Source organism: Gaeumannomyces tritici, assembly GCF_000145635.1.
Source record: "Gaeumannomyces tritici R3-111a-1 unplaced genomic scaffold supercont2.1, whole genome shotgun sequence".
Lineage (NCBI taxonomy): Eukaryota > Fungi > Ascomycota > Sordariomycetes > Magnaporthales > Magnaporthaceae > Gaeumannomyces > Gaeumannomyces tritici.
In genome coordinates this window covers 5280177-5292257 of record NW_008804545.1, presented here as the reverse complement: position 1 = coordinate 5292257, position 12081 = coordinate 5280177, and the positions used below count along the sequence as shown (strand labels likewise).

At 47.2% G+C, this 12081-nt stretch overlaps 3 protein-coding genes across 3 annotated transcripts; 1 reads left to right on the top strand and 2 right to left on the bottom strand.

The window, feature by feature from the left end:
* Positions 1-1182: 1182 nt before the first annotated feature.
* On the top strand, positions 1183-2636 carry GGTG_01682 (hypothetical protein; the record flags this gene model as incomplete). The annotated part of the gene is made up of 6 exons (XM_009219451.1): positions 1183-1257; positions 1633-1675; positions 1791-1811; positions 2056-2107; positions 2263-2343; positions 2489-2636. 6 exons carry the CDS (start codon positions 1183-1185, stop codon positions 2634-2636), a joined length of 420 nt encoding a protein of 139 aa, XP_009217715.1.
* Positions 2637-3518: 882 nt separating this feature from the next.
* Positions 3519-3888, bottom strand: GGTG_01681 (hypothetical protein; the record flags this gene model as incomplete). Its single annotated transcript, XM_009219450.1, has 2 exons — positions 3519-3835; positions 3885-3888. The coding sequence occupies 2 exons, from the start codon at positions 3886-3888 to the stop codon at positions 3519-3521; spliced, it is 321 nt and encodes a 106-aa protein (XP_009217714.1).
* Positions 3889-5581: 1693 nt separating this feature from the next.
* GGTG_01680 (eukaryotic translation initiation factor 3 subunit A) lies at positions 5582-10042 on the bottom strand. Its single transcript, XM_009219449.1, has 3 exons — positions 9845-10042; positions 9422-9685; positions 5582-9286 (listed from the first exon to the last, which is right to left on the bottom strand). The coding sequence occupies exons 1-3, from the start codon at positions 9845-9847 to the stop codon at positions 6311-6313; spliced, it is 3243 nt and encodes a 1080-aa protein (XP_009217713.1). The 5' UTR covers positions 9848-10042; the 3' UTR covers positions 5582-6310.
* Between the last annotated feature and the right edge of the window lie 2039 nt (positions 10043-12081).

The following is a 12081-nucleotide window of genomic DNA, read 5'->3' as shown; positions in this document are numbered from 1 at the left end:
TTTTAGCCTTTATCATTCCATTTTTGTAATACCCCCGTCCTTTCCGGGTATTTACCCGTTAAAATCCGGTATTTTTTTATCCTATAAACTTGCTTCCAATAAGCTTGCTTTATACGTTTAAACAATTTTTTTTTGTAATATTCCTTTTAAAAATTTACGAATTTTCCGATTTTATTGTAATTTATTTATTTAACCAAGTATTTTCGTTTTCGCAAAAGCCCTTTGTATTTTAGCAAAGCCTTTATTTCGAAGCTAATCCTTTTTTTTTTTCGATTTTTGGTTTTTTATTTTTGGTTTTTTGCCGGGCCTTTTTTTTAAACGCTTGTAATAAATTTGCCGGGAATACGTTATATATCCGGTAATTTACCGAAAGCTTTAACCGGAACGCCAAACCGGCTAACCCAACCATTTTTAAAACTTAAAAGGGTTTTAACCATTTATTTAATAATTTTTTTAACGGCCTTTTTATTTTAATGTTCGCCGTATTTAGCAATACCCAATCGCTTACCCCGAAAAGCATTAGGGTCCTGCCTTTATTATAATACTTTTTGTACGTATTATTTGCTTTTTTTAGCAATTTTTTAGCTTGCTTTTTAATTGCTTTTAAAGCTCCCGCTTTAATTTCGGCCGTTGCTAAAGGTTTTTTTTTAATTACCCAAAGGTTATAAAGCTTTTGCGGGTAAAACCTTATTAGCAAAAACGCCGGGGTTTTTTGCAACCCCAAATGCACGTTCGTATTATGCACCCACGCTGCCAGGTACAATAACAACGCCCAATCGTTTTGCTTTTCGCAGCAAAAGCATTGAAAATAATGCTTTATTACCTGGTTCGTCCGTTCCGTTTGCCCGTTGGTTTAAAAATGGTATGCTATTAATAGCTTTTTTGCAATTTTTAAATGTTTAGCAAAGGTTGTTTAAAACTTGTTTATAAATAGCTTGTTTTAATTCGATACAATTTTTTCGGGCGTTTTTAATAACCCTTAAACGTATGCAAATAAAAAGTTTTTTAATTTATTATTGGTTAATTTCGTAAACGTTAAAATAAAAAAGCTATATTTAATAAACCGGTTAATTATTACCAATATTGCGTTGCGCTTTTTGCCGGTTCCATTTACTAACGTTAAAAACTTTTCGATAAAATTTATCGATAGCTTTTGTTTCGAGCGGTTTGGCACGGGCAAAAATGTTAATAACCCGTAAAGTGTTTGTATTTTTAATTTTATTTGTTAGTATATTTAATACGTTTGCACGTATTTGCGTACGTTTTTAACCATACCCGGCCATTTAAATTACCGTTTAAACTTTTTTAAAATTTTAGCCATGCTTTTGTAATTACCCGTTGGGCTATCGTATTATTTTTAAAACATTGTTCGTTTAAACGGTGCTAAATTTGGAACCCAAACTTTTTTTTTGTGCTTAAATAAGCCGTTGTTAATTTTTTAAACGTTGGGCTTGTTTTTCCAAATACCGCTTTAAACGAAATTGTTTTTTGCTTATGCTTCGAAAATGCGTTTTAATATCGTTTTAATATCCTTTTTAATAATGGTTATTTTTACGTAAATTGCTTTTTGGAATTTGGCCAGCAAATTGCTTTAAAATTCTTTTTTTGCTATATTGGCTTTCCCGTTTACAGGTATATTTTAAGAACGTTTTAATAAACCATTCGCGGGGTTCCGGTATTTTGGCTTCCATTTAATCGTAAAGTTATACTTTGCTAAATTTTCGAATTATTTTGCTTAACGCTTTATTACCTTTTTTTTGTTAAAATATGGGTATGGTTTAAATGGTTAGTAATTACTTTAATAGTTTTTTGTAAGTAAACCAAATAATGCTGTTACTTTTCGAAGGTTTTTACGATCGCTAGCAATTTTAAATTAGGGATTGCATAACGCAATTTTCCTTATTGCAATTTTTTTAACATATAAGCTACCGGGTATTACCGGCCGTTTTGCAGCTGCAATAATACCGCTTTTATCGCAAAAGCCAAAGCGTTAATCCGCACGCATAGCGGTTTCGAAAGGTTAAAATGTACCAATACCGAAGCTTTTGTAAATAGCAATTTTAATTTGCAAAAAGCCTTTTTCGCAACATTCCTTAAATAAAATACGGTATTTTTGCTAAAAAAGTTCGTTAAAAGCATAATAATTTTCGCGTAACCCTTTACGAATTTCCAATAATACCCCGTAAAGCCTAAAAATATTTAAATATTTTTAACGCTTTTCGGTATCCTTTACTTTAAAATTGTAATAACTTTATCCGGCAGGATTTCGACCCCGAATTTAATTATTTTAAACCTTAAAAAGTTAATACTGTCCGTTTTAAATTTGCATTTAACCGGGTTAACGTAAAGCTTAAACCGTTCGAATCGCTTTAGCACCGTTTTTATTGCTTCGCGGTGCTTTTTTTATATTTTCGAAAAAATAAAAATGTTATTTAAATACACAATGCAATTGCTATTAATTAATTTTCCAAGCGCTATATTAATAAAGCTTTAAAACGTTATTGGAGCGTTGGCCAAACCGAAAGGCATTATTAAATATTCGTAATGTTTATATTTGCAACGGAAAGCAATTTTCCATTCGTTTTTTTATCGAATCCGTATTTTGTAATAAGCGTTTTTTAAATTTAATTTGGTAAAGTACTAACTTTTAAATACCCGGTTAAATATTTTATAAATTAGCGGGAATGTTAGCCGGTTTTTTTTGGTAATTTTGTTAAAACCCCAATAATTAATACAAAAACGAAGCTTTCCGTTCTTTTTTAAAACGAACAAAATTTCGGCGCTAACGGGGCTAATTAAATGCCGGATCCAACCCTTTGCTATAATTTCGTCGAAATACCCCCGGAAAGTTTTTAATTCCTTTTTGGATAAAAAATAAATGCTTTCGTAAAGCGGTATCGTTTTTTTTTCCAATTCGATCGCGTAATTTTAACTTATATATTTTAGCAAAAGGTTCGATTTATAAAATTGCGCATATTTTGCAATTATCCTTTTAATTTATTCCGGAAAAGCTTTTAACTTTTTCCCGGGGTTTTTTAAGGTTTCCGGGCGTGCAACCGTTAGCACGGCTATTATTTATTTCGATTGGATTAATTTTTTAGCTATTTTTAACGAAATTATTTTAACCTTTTTAATAATTACCGGAAACCTTTACTTTATATTCCCAAACCGGATTTTAATGTTTTTTTGTTAAAGCTAAAGCATGCTTAACGTAATGTTGTACCCGGCCCGCGGTACCATTACGTAAAATATTATTAATTTTCGGGTTATTCTTTAACTATCCGTTACCCAAATTTTGTACTTCTTTACCTTTAGCGTAAACATACGTTTTTTAATATCGAGCTACGCTAAATAACCCCCGTTTGGTATCGGTATTTTTTTATTTTTATTAAAAAACGGTTATGCAATAAATTAACGTTGTTCCCGTTGTTAACCAGCGCTTTTAACTTTACCCGGCGACCGTTAATCCGTAAATACATTTCGGTTTTCCAGCGCGTTTTAGCCGCCGGGGCGCACTTTTAAACCTCGGTGCTTAAACGGCCAAATAGCGGTATCGAATTGGATGGCGATATTTTGCTTTTTTTGGGGCACGCCGGCCGGATATAACCCAATTTCCCATACCCGTAATACCGTACTTCGGGCTTTTTCCTTTTTGCCCTTTGTATGGTTGCTAAAGCTAACGGAGTTTCCGGGTTATCCGTTCGTATTTTGCATATTGCAACGATATAATTTAATTGCCCGCATTTAAAGCAAATAACCGGCTTTTTAAAAGTTAAAATATTTATATCCCCCGGTATCCTTTTATGCGGTTCCAATATTATTTTTGCTTTAAAAGCTTTAATTTGCAATTTTTCCATAATATAAAAAAAGCTTTTAAATATTACCCATTTTTAAATTTTAAAACGGAACCGATTAAAAAGCAATATCGTTTTTATCCATTTGGGTGCTAATTCGAAAAGGTCGTTTTTTACCAAATTTTAACAAATCCGGAACGTTTTAAACAATTTGTAATTTTTTTGCTTAATAGCGGTATTTTTTGCAAGCTTTTTAATTGCTAGCTATATTTGCAAATTGGGGTTTTTTAACTTTATTTAAAGCTACCGCAAAAAATCGGTTTAAATAAGCAATATTTTGGTATTTAAATGGTGCATTTGCTTGTATTTTGTTCATTGCGCCCGCCGATAATGGTTAAAAGTGCTAAAAATTATTTAAACTTTTATACGGTCCTTACCGTAACGTTCTTTTTTGCTTTCGAAAATAAATTTGTAATTGTTAATGTAATAAGCAATGTTTTGCTAAATTGCCGATTTTTTAAATATAAAAGGCTTAAAAATAACTTTGCTTTACGTAAAACCTTTTCGTTGCTTAAAAATGTTTTTTTTATTTTCGTTTAAACTTTTATGCGCATGCTTTAACCTTTTATTTTAAATTTTTTAAATTAAACGGGCGCGTTTGCTTTAAATTTCCAGCGCGTTATTTATTTTTTGCAGCTTTTTTACGGAAAGGTTTTCGAAATTATTGGGAATTTGCGGGGCTTTTTTAGTATTTTGTTCCGGTAGCCCAACGGCTTTTTCCAACGTATTCGACGTAACGTTAAACGTTATTATAAATGGTGCAAAATTGCAAATGCCTTTTTTAAATTTGCTCGATCCCTTTCGGTAATTACCCGAGCTTGTTCTTTAAATAAAAAAGGTGTAAAAAAAGGAACAATATATTAAAGGTTAATTGGTGCAAAAGCGGGTAATTACCGGGTTACGGGCCGGATACGGTGTTTTTTTTATTAAGCTTTTTTAAATTTCTTACCAAAAGTGCTATTACTAACAAAAATTGTTCCTTTTTTAACTTCCCTTTTTTTCGTGCCTTTCCGGGCACGCGGGGTCGGTTTTATAAATTTTTTGCGCTCCATGCGCTTTTGTGCAATTTAAGCTTTACCTTATCTTTTAATTTTGCCGTTATGCTTTGGCCGCGACACCGGTAGCTCGCCGGCATGTCCCCGAAAGGGTTCGTGCCCGGCTGGCTGCCAGCGCCCCTTCCTTCCTTTTCTGCCGGGCGGTTTCGCCTGTGCATTTGACGCTCCCCGCTTTTTGCCGGGCGGTTTCGCCCGTGCTCCTGACATTAACCTTTATATTTTTAACAAAATAATGCGGTTTTTTTTACAAGGCCTGGATAACGCAATACCAGCTCGAGCTTTTTTAAATTATAACTTTCCTTTGGCCTTCCAACAGCCCGCACCTTAATTTTATCGAAAACTTATAGGGTTAAATAAAAAGGTAGCTAAAAAGCAACTATAATTTGCAATAACTTACACCTTTACAACTTAAGGCAGCGGTCCAGGCTGCTTGGGAAGCCGTGCTGGTTAGTTCTTTTAAGAAGATGGCCCGCTTTATAATTTAGAGGTTACGGATGGTAAGTGCTAACGGAGGTAATCATATTAACTATTAATTGGTTAGTTGCAATATATTTATTTTTATTACAAATTGTGCAGCACGCTGTGTGCCCTTACTACCCCATGTTACCCCCCTTGTTGGGCCTACAGCGTAACGTTTAATATCCTCGTACCCTGTACGGGGCACTGCCCGTGTGTAAGGGGAACGTGCTAGAGTACCGCTCCACTACATAGACCAAAAGATCCAACAGTTCAATCACTTCGTGATTGAACCCTCTGGCACCACAGTATATCAAGCCCCGAAGCCCCTGATTGGTGTAGATTCTGATGCCACTCCTGAGTTTTGATGAAGCCGCAAGTGGACCCAATTTCAGGTGGTGTCAGGCCACTCGCACAAAGCTCGCTGGCCACCCCCTAAGCGCCGTTAAATCCTTCAACCTGGCAGGACGCCTCGGGGGTCCGGTGCAATGGAAGTCATGGCACAGGCGCTCCCGTTGTTGCTGTTTGCTTGACACATAATACAGAGCTCCCAAGGCCGCAACATCGGCCTGGGCGCCCCGTTGATCTTGACTAAAGGACTCAGCGCGGACGCGTGGCCCGTCGCATATGGCCGGGCAAGCAAGCGTCCTTCTAGTGAAGAGGATAGTGAAAATGGTGCATTCAAACACAGAGAGAGCGGTGGAAGACCAAGACACCTAACGCAAACGTGGCTAAAGCCCCTTCCTTGGCCTTCCCATTCTAGGCGCCCATCCAAAGACTCGCAGGACCGCCCCTAACAAACGAGCCCGGTGGTGATGCTAGAATAACACACGCCATTGCCAAATCAAGCAAACCCAAACTCCTGATGCAAATTAAAAAGGGAAGAGATCCCATTTCTGTTTTTCACCGCCCTTCTCTTTTTGCCTCCCAGCCCGCGCGCCTAACCTAGTTCCCCGCGTTATCGCGGCGCCACTTGGGCACGTACTTGCCTGGCGCCCCCGACGCAGTCAGAGACTCCTTTGGAGCCGCTGGGGAGTCATCGCGGCCGGCTTCACTGTCACGCTCACGGGCCTCCCGGCCGTTCTCGCCACGGCCCGAGTCGGTACGGCTAGTCATCGGGGGGCCCCTACCCGATGCAGACCGGCTGGGCAGATCACGCTCAGGACCACCCGCGGCGCTCTTGGAAGCCTCACGGTCACGCCAGCTAGGCTTACCGCCGCTCGCACCAAGAAGGTTGAGGCGCGGCGGGCCGCCGGCGGGCCTATCGTTGGAGTCAGTACGCCTGTCGTTGGAGTCGGTACGCTCCATCGGGGTGGCCGACCGAGCTGGCGGTCCCGGGGGAGGGGCGCCTTCGGCGGCGTTTTGCCTGTCTCGCCAGCTGGGCTTGGACCCTGTAAGCTGGAGGCGCGGTGGGCCGTCGGAGGACTCTGCGGCCCTCTGCGGTGCTGCTGCAGGAGGTGGGGCGGGCATTCTCTCCTTCTCCCGCTTGCGCCGCTCGAGGGCCTCATCCTCGCGGCGAGCCTGCAGAGCCGCCTTCTCCGCCAGCTCCTGCCGCTCTTGCTCGCGCTGGGCCCTGATCTTGGCAAGATCCTCCTTTCTCGCCTCGTCGCGCTTCTCCCGCTCCTCTCTCTCCTTGGCCGCGCGCTCCTCGGCCTCGCGGAGCAGACGCTCCTCCTCTTCTCTCGCCCTTTTCTCACGAAGCTTGCGCTCGCGGTGCTCCTTCTTGCGTGCCGCGATCTGCTTCTCCAGCTCCTTCTCGGCATCACGGCGACGCTTCTCAAACTCGTTGCCACGACGCGCGTGTAGCTGCTGCTTGAAGGTCTCGTAGTGTGGCATCAGGCGGCTCAGGCGGTGCTTGAGCTCCACGCTCTCGGTGTGCTTGACCTTGGAGTCCTTTAGCGTCTCCTCCTTCATGACGTTGTATGCCACAAGGTCCCGCTCCTTCTGTGTTTCGTAGTCGGCACCAAGTTTCTTGACCTCCTCCTTACGGTAGGCCCGCTCCAAGTGGTCGATACGCTTGCCCGTGATGCGAAGTTTCTCGTTAATGTCGTTCTTCTCACGCTCCAGCTGTGCGACCTTGATGGCGCGGATCTGGGACGTGTCGAGGTTGGCCAGATCCTCCTGGTTGAGGTCGAGAGCATTAGGTCCAATCTTAAGGTCCTTAATGAGACTCTCGGCCTCCTTCTTGCGGATCTCTTGGAGCTCCTTCTCCTGTCGTTTGCGCTCGCGCTCCTTTTGCTCCTCGGTCAAGCGTTGCTGTTCCGCCTCCAGGAGTGCTTGCTCCCGGAGTCTCTTCATCTTGGCATTCTCCTTTTCGCGCTTCGCTTGCAGCTCCGAGGCCTCCTCCTTTCGCTTCTGGATGATGTCCTTCCTGGCGAGAATTTCGCGGTGTTCCTTGTCGGCGCCGGCCTTGGCTCGCGCCAGGGCGGCATCGCGAGCCTTGATCCGCGACTCGTTGAAGGAAGGATCGACATAGTAGCATGTTGTGTACAAGGCCTTGCCCAAGCGCACAAGCTGCGAGCGGACAATCTCCGAGGGGGTCCTCTGGAGCCTCTGCACGGTCCCGCTCTCTGCCTCGGCAGAACCAGCCGCAGAGCCCGAGTGGGAAGCCTTGGAAGAGGAGAAGATGTCGGTGTCGAAGCTCAGCACGCCGGTAGCGTGATCCATGCGGATGGCAAGATCTCCCTTCTTGTTGCCGTTCATGATGAACTTCTCGACAGTAGCGCGGGCGACCTGGAAAGGCTCCGGGAACTGCGCCAGGCTCTCGACAAATTCCAGATCAACCGTCTCGTAGACCTGAGACAGCTGCTGGAAGAGCCTGGTGAGAATGACCTGCTGCAGGGGGAGGACGTACTTCTGCATGTCGGCATCGGCGCCGATCTGGGCCAGGATGGGGGAAATCTTCTTGCAGATGGACAGCGGGTGGAAGTCAACCTCGAGGATGTTGTAAAGATCCCTAATCTCGGGACGGGCCTGTTGAAGGAGGGACTTGGAGAGGGCATCCTTGAACAGCACAGCACGAGTCGGGGCCTGGCTCATGTTGAGCAGGTGCGTGAGGCGCGAGTTCTTGTTCTTCTTGGCCTCGTCAAAATCAACCATGGCGCCACGCGAGCGGGTGGTGCTGATGACAGGGATGGACAAGGCTGAAAGCAGCACGAACGAGGCGGCCCTCTGAAGGTCAGCGCTCGTGGCCGGGGGGTTGTCAGCCTTCTTGCCATGCCCACTAGCAACAATGGCAGCAGACTGGCGAAGCAGCGAGTAGTAGCGCGACCAAGCGGCGGCGTGGAAGAGGTAGTTCTCGCCCACGAGGAAGATTCGGGTCAGCTTCTCGTAGTAGTTCGCCATCATGACGTTCTTGGGGGGTCGCTTGCTCAGATTAAGCAGAGTGTGAATGTCCTCCACGCTGCGGAAGGCCTCCTGCCAAAGCTCGAGCTCGACCGCGACATTGAGCTGCTGGAAACGGGTCTCCAGGTGGCGCTGCAGGGTGTCCGGGTCGTTCAGGTTGATGGCATGCATTTGGGTCGAGTACTTGGCCGCAGTCTGGACATGGTTCCGGAGGAGCTCGCACAGGCGACGGAACTCGGTCTTCCTGGTGTACTTGAGGCAAAAGTCAAAGGCCTGCATGGCAGTGCTCTGGTAGAGAAGCTCCAGACGCGCATTGTTGCGCAGAATGTCGAGGACGGTGCGGTAAGCCTCCCAAAGGAACTTGAGCCAGGGGGTGACAATGGCACGGTCGGTGCGGTCGCGGGACTGCTCGCCGGAGACGGTGGCAAGAAGGATCGACTCGGGTGTCTCGGTGGCCTCGAGGTCGTCGACATTGGTGGTGGCCGTGGCCTCGATGCTGGATTGGACTTCATCGGCCTTTTGCTGGGCGGCGGTGACCTTGTCCGCCGCCAGCTCGATGAATTTTTTCAAGACCAGCTAGATTCAAGAAGCACAGCGACGAGTTAGAGCCGTGGCGACACAGATACACGAACTCACCCTCACGTTGGCAGCACGCATGCATGCGGCAGTGCTCAACGATGTGGGGTCGGCGAGCGGGGAATAGATATGTACCTCGATAGTCCCGACGTTGGTGTTCTGAGCAATATTCTTGTACTGGTATAGGGCATCCTTTGCCAGTTTGCCCTTCTTCTGCTCGACCGAGAGCTCGACCAGAAGGAGCATCACCGGCTCCAGCGAGGCGATGGGAACATTGCGGGATCGCTTCGAGGTGATGTGCTCGTGGAGAAGGGTCAAGGCGGCGGGCGCCTGCTTGACGCCGATGAGCTCATTGGCGCGCTTGAGAACATTCTCTGGTTTTTGGTGGGGTGGAGGAGGCTGTTGCGGCAAGTTAGCGAAGGGATTCCGGACGGCGGCAGCGGTGGTTTGTCTGTGGTGGGCGGCAGACGAGGATGATGGCAGAGCGAGGGGAGGGGTAAAATGGCTCTCGTGGCCAAGGCGACGTTGTGGCCATCAAGCGGGCAGGCAGAGACTCACCATGATGGGCGACCTCGCCTAGGGGCGTCAAGAAACGCAAGACGACTTGTGATTTCTCTGAGACGCAGCGCAAGTCAAAGGCGCGGGATGGCGGTGACTTGGCCGGCACTCTCGTCGAATTTGCGAGGCGTGCGCTCTCTGACCAGGAAGGGTTCCTATTCGGAGAAAGGGTTTTTTTTACCACCGCTTCTGTTTCTGTGGGCTTGGGCTGATGCGGAGCCCACATTCGGTTGGGTTTGGAGAGACGGCCAGTCGAGGCGGCGTGCTAATCACGTGCTTACCCACTTGCCACCACCCTGCACCAACCGCCTCCGCCTTTGAATTTTTGCTGGAGCAGTCAGTCAGTGAGCGCCCGAACAAAGCCCGCACACTCACCCGGCTTTTGCTGTTCCCGAGTCCGTCCCCGCCAGTCTGAGCCTGCAGCGGCTTGCAGTGGGCTCACGCCGCACGCGGGAGCCGCCTTGCTCGTGACATGCATAGTGGGCTGCCTGATTACAAGCATGACCTGGATTCACCCCTTCAGGATTCACCCACGGCCTGCCTCGATGCTATCCATAGACATGTGGAATGTTGTTGGATGTGGATTGGGAGGGTACACGTTATACAGAGGGCACATATAAGATCTGCATCGCGAGATGTTACGATGCCCAGGCATGGCCTCCAATAGGAGCCCAGGTATACCCCAAGGGAGGCAGGTAGGTGCCCGTACCTATGGGATGGAGTGGTAGATATCGTATCATATTTGCACTTATCGACAACTCGACCAACCGGGCGCGGAGCGGAATTTTCCTCGGGTTGTCGTGTCTTGCACCGGTTGCGACGACGTTGCACTGGCTGTGCCCAAGTGGGCAGGCAAAGTCGGTTATCCGCAGGTGCTGGCACCAGGCCCGCGGTGCAATCTCGCCTATTCGCAACTAGTGTCGTAGCAGCTGGCCAAAAGGCCACCACCAATTCAGCGGGACATTCTACGAGGAGTACCTGTCTATGCGGCCATCTCGGGCTCCATGCTTCCCCGGGAATCGAATCGCGGAACCCACCGTACCACTAAGAAACTGCAAGTGTTGGTATTTGCCGCTCAGGCTACATCGCGACGTGTGCCAACCAGCACAGACGGGTTGGGGGCGTCGCAAGTCCCGGAGAGCTAACGATTGCGTCTGACTAGCCCGTCTAACGGGACGTGATCACGAGCAGTCGACGTGACTTAGCTACAGTTCGTTCCATACAGCGGATCGACCGCTAGTGAGCATTTGCCCAGCACGACGGGACGGGGCCAAGACGCACGGCGATTGGGAGCAATTGGGAGTAACCCAGCAAGGGATCCTGCAGTCGACCCAAACGGCCTGACACGGGCCGCATCCCTCCCAGCCATTCATGTTCAAGGGGAGACCTACGAGACGGTAGTCGGGAGGAAGAGCGAGGATCTGGCTCGCGGCGAGCGGACGAGAGAAGGGGAAGAAAACAAAATAAAACAAAATAAAACAAAATAATAGACGAGGCCCGACCGGAGCTTCCTCCGCAGCAGCAGGAAACAGAAACGATGAAATAAAACCTGGATTATGCGGGCGCTCGCTGAAGGCAAGATTTAACATGGCAAAAGCAGCGCGAGATGGAATTGGCTTCCCCACCCTCCAGGCCGTTCGCTTGTGCAATAACGCGTCTGAACTCCGGGCCCCGCCTCTGTATGTCGATGCATGCGGGACTGTGCTACTGGGCCTTATGGTGCCTCCACCCGCGGCTACCCCTGAGCAGCCAATGGGGTGGCGGAGCTGCAATTTCCAGCTCCGAGAGAGCGAATCTTGCTTTGCTGGGTCTCCTGCGCTATCCCTCCACAAGCCCCTTACCGACCAGAGTGGACACTTTTTATTAGCATCTGACAGGCGGAGGCTTTCGAGCTCTGCTTTCTCCGAACCCGTCCCATCCCATCCTGTCGTGTCTGTTCCAGCGCTCCTCGCATCGACCGCTCCCACCGATCGCAAATCGCACACCGTCCACCACATCCTCCAATCCCACACGCATTCCGCTACAGCCATCGCCGGAATTCCAGGCCCTCGCCGTCATTGCCAATCGCCCGTCGCCCTGTCCTCTGCCCGCCTTTGTGCCCGTCCCGACTGGCCATTCTGTGTGAAACATAGAGTTCAATTGCCCAAATCCGTTATCTGTAAGTCGAGCAACCGCAAAAACAGGAATCCTACCCCCTCTCATCTACAAGCTCAAGATTCACATATCCGATTCCCCCC

Excerpts from the sequence above, each read along its gene's own strand:
- GGTG_01680 (XM_009219449.1), bottom strand. Across the intron at positions 9,287-9,421 it reads CCAACGTCGGGACTATCGAG|CTGGTCTTGAAAAAATTCAT; the intron begins GTACATATCTAT and ends TCTTGAATCTAG.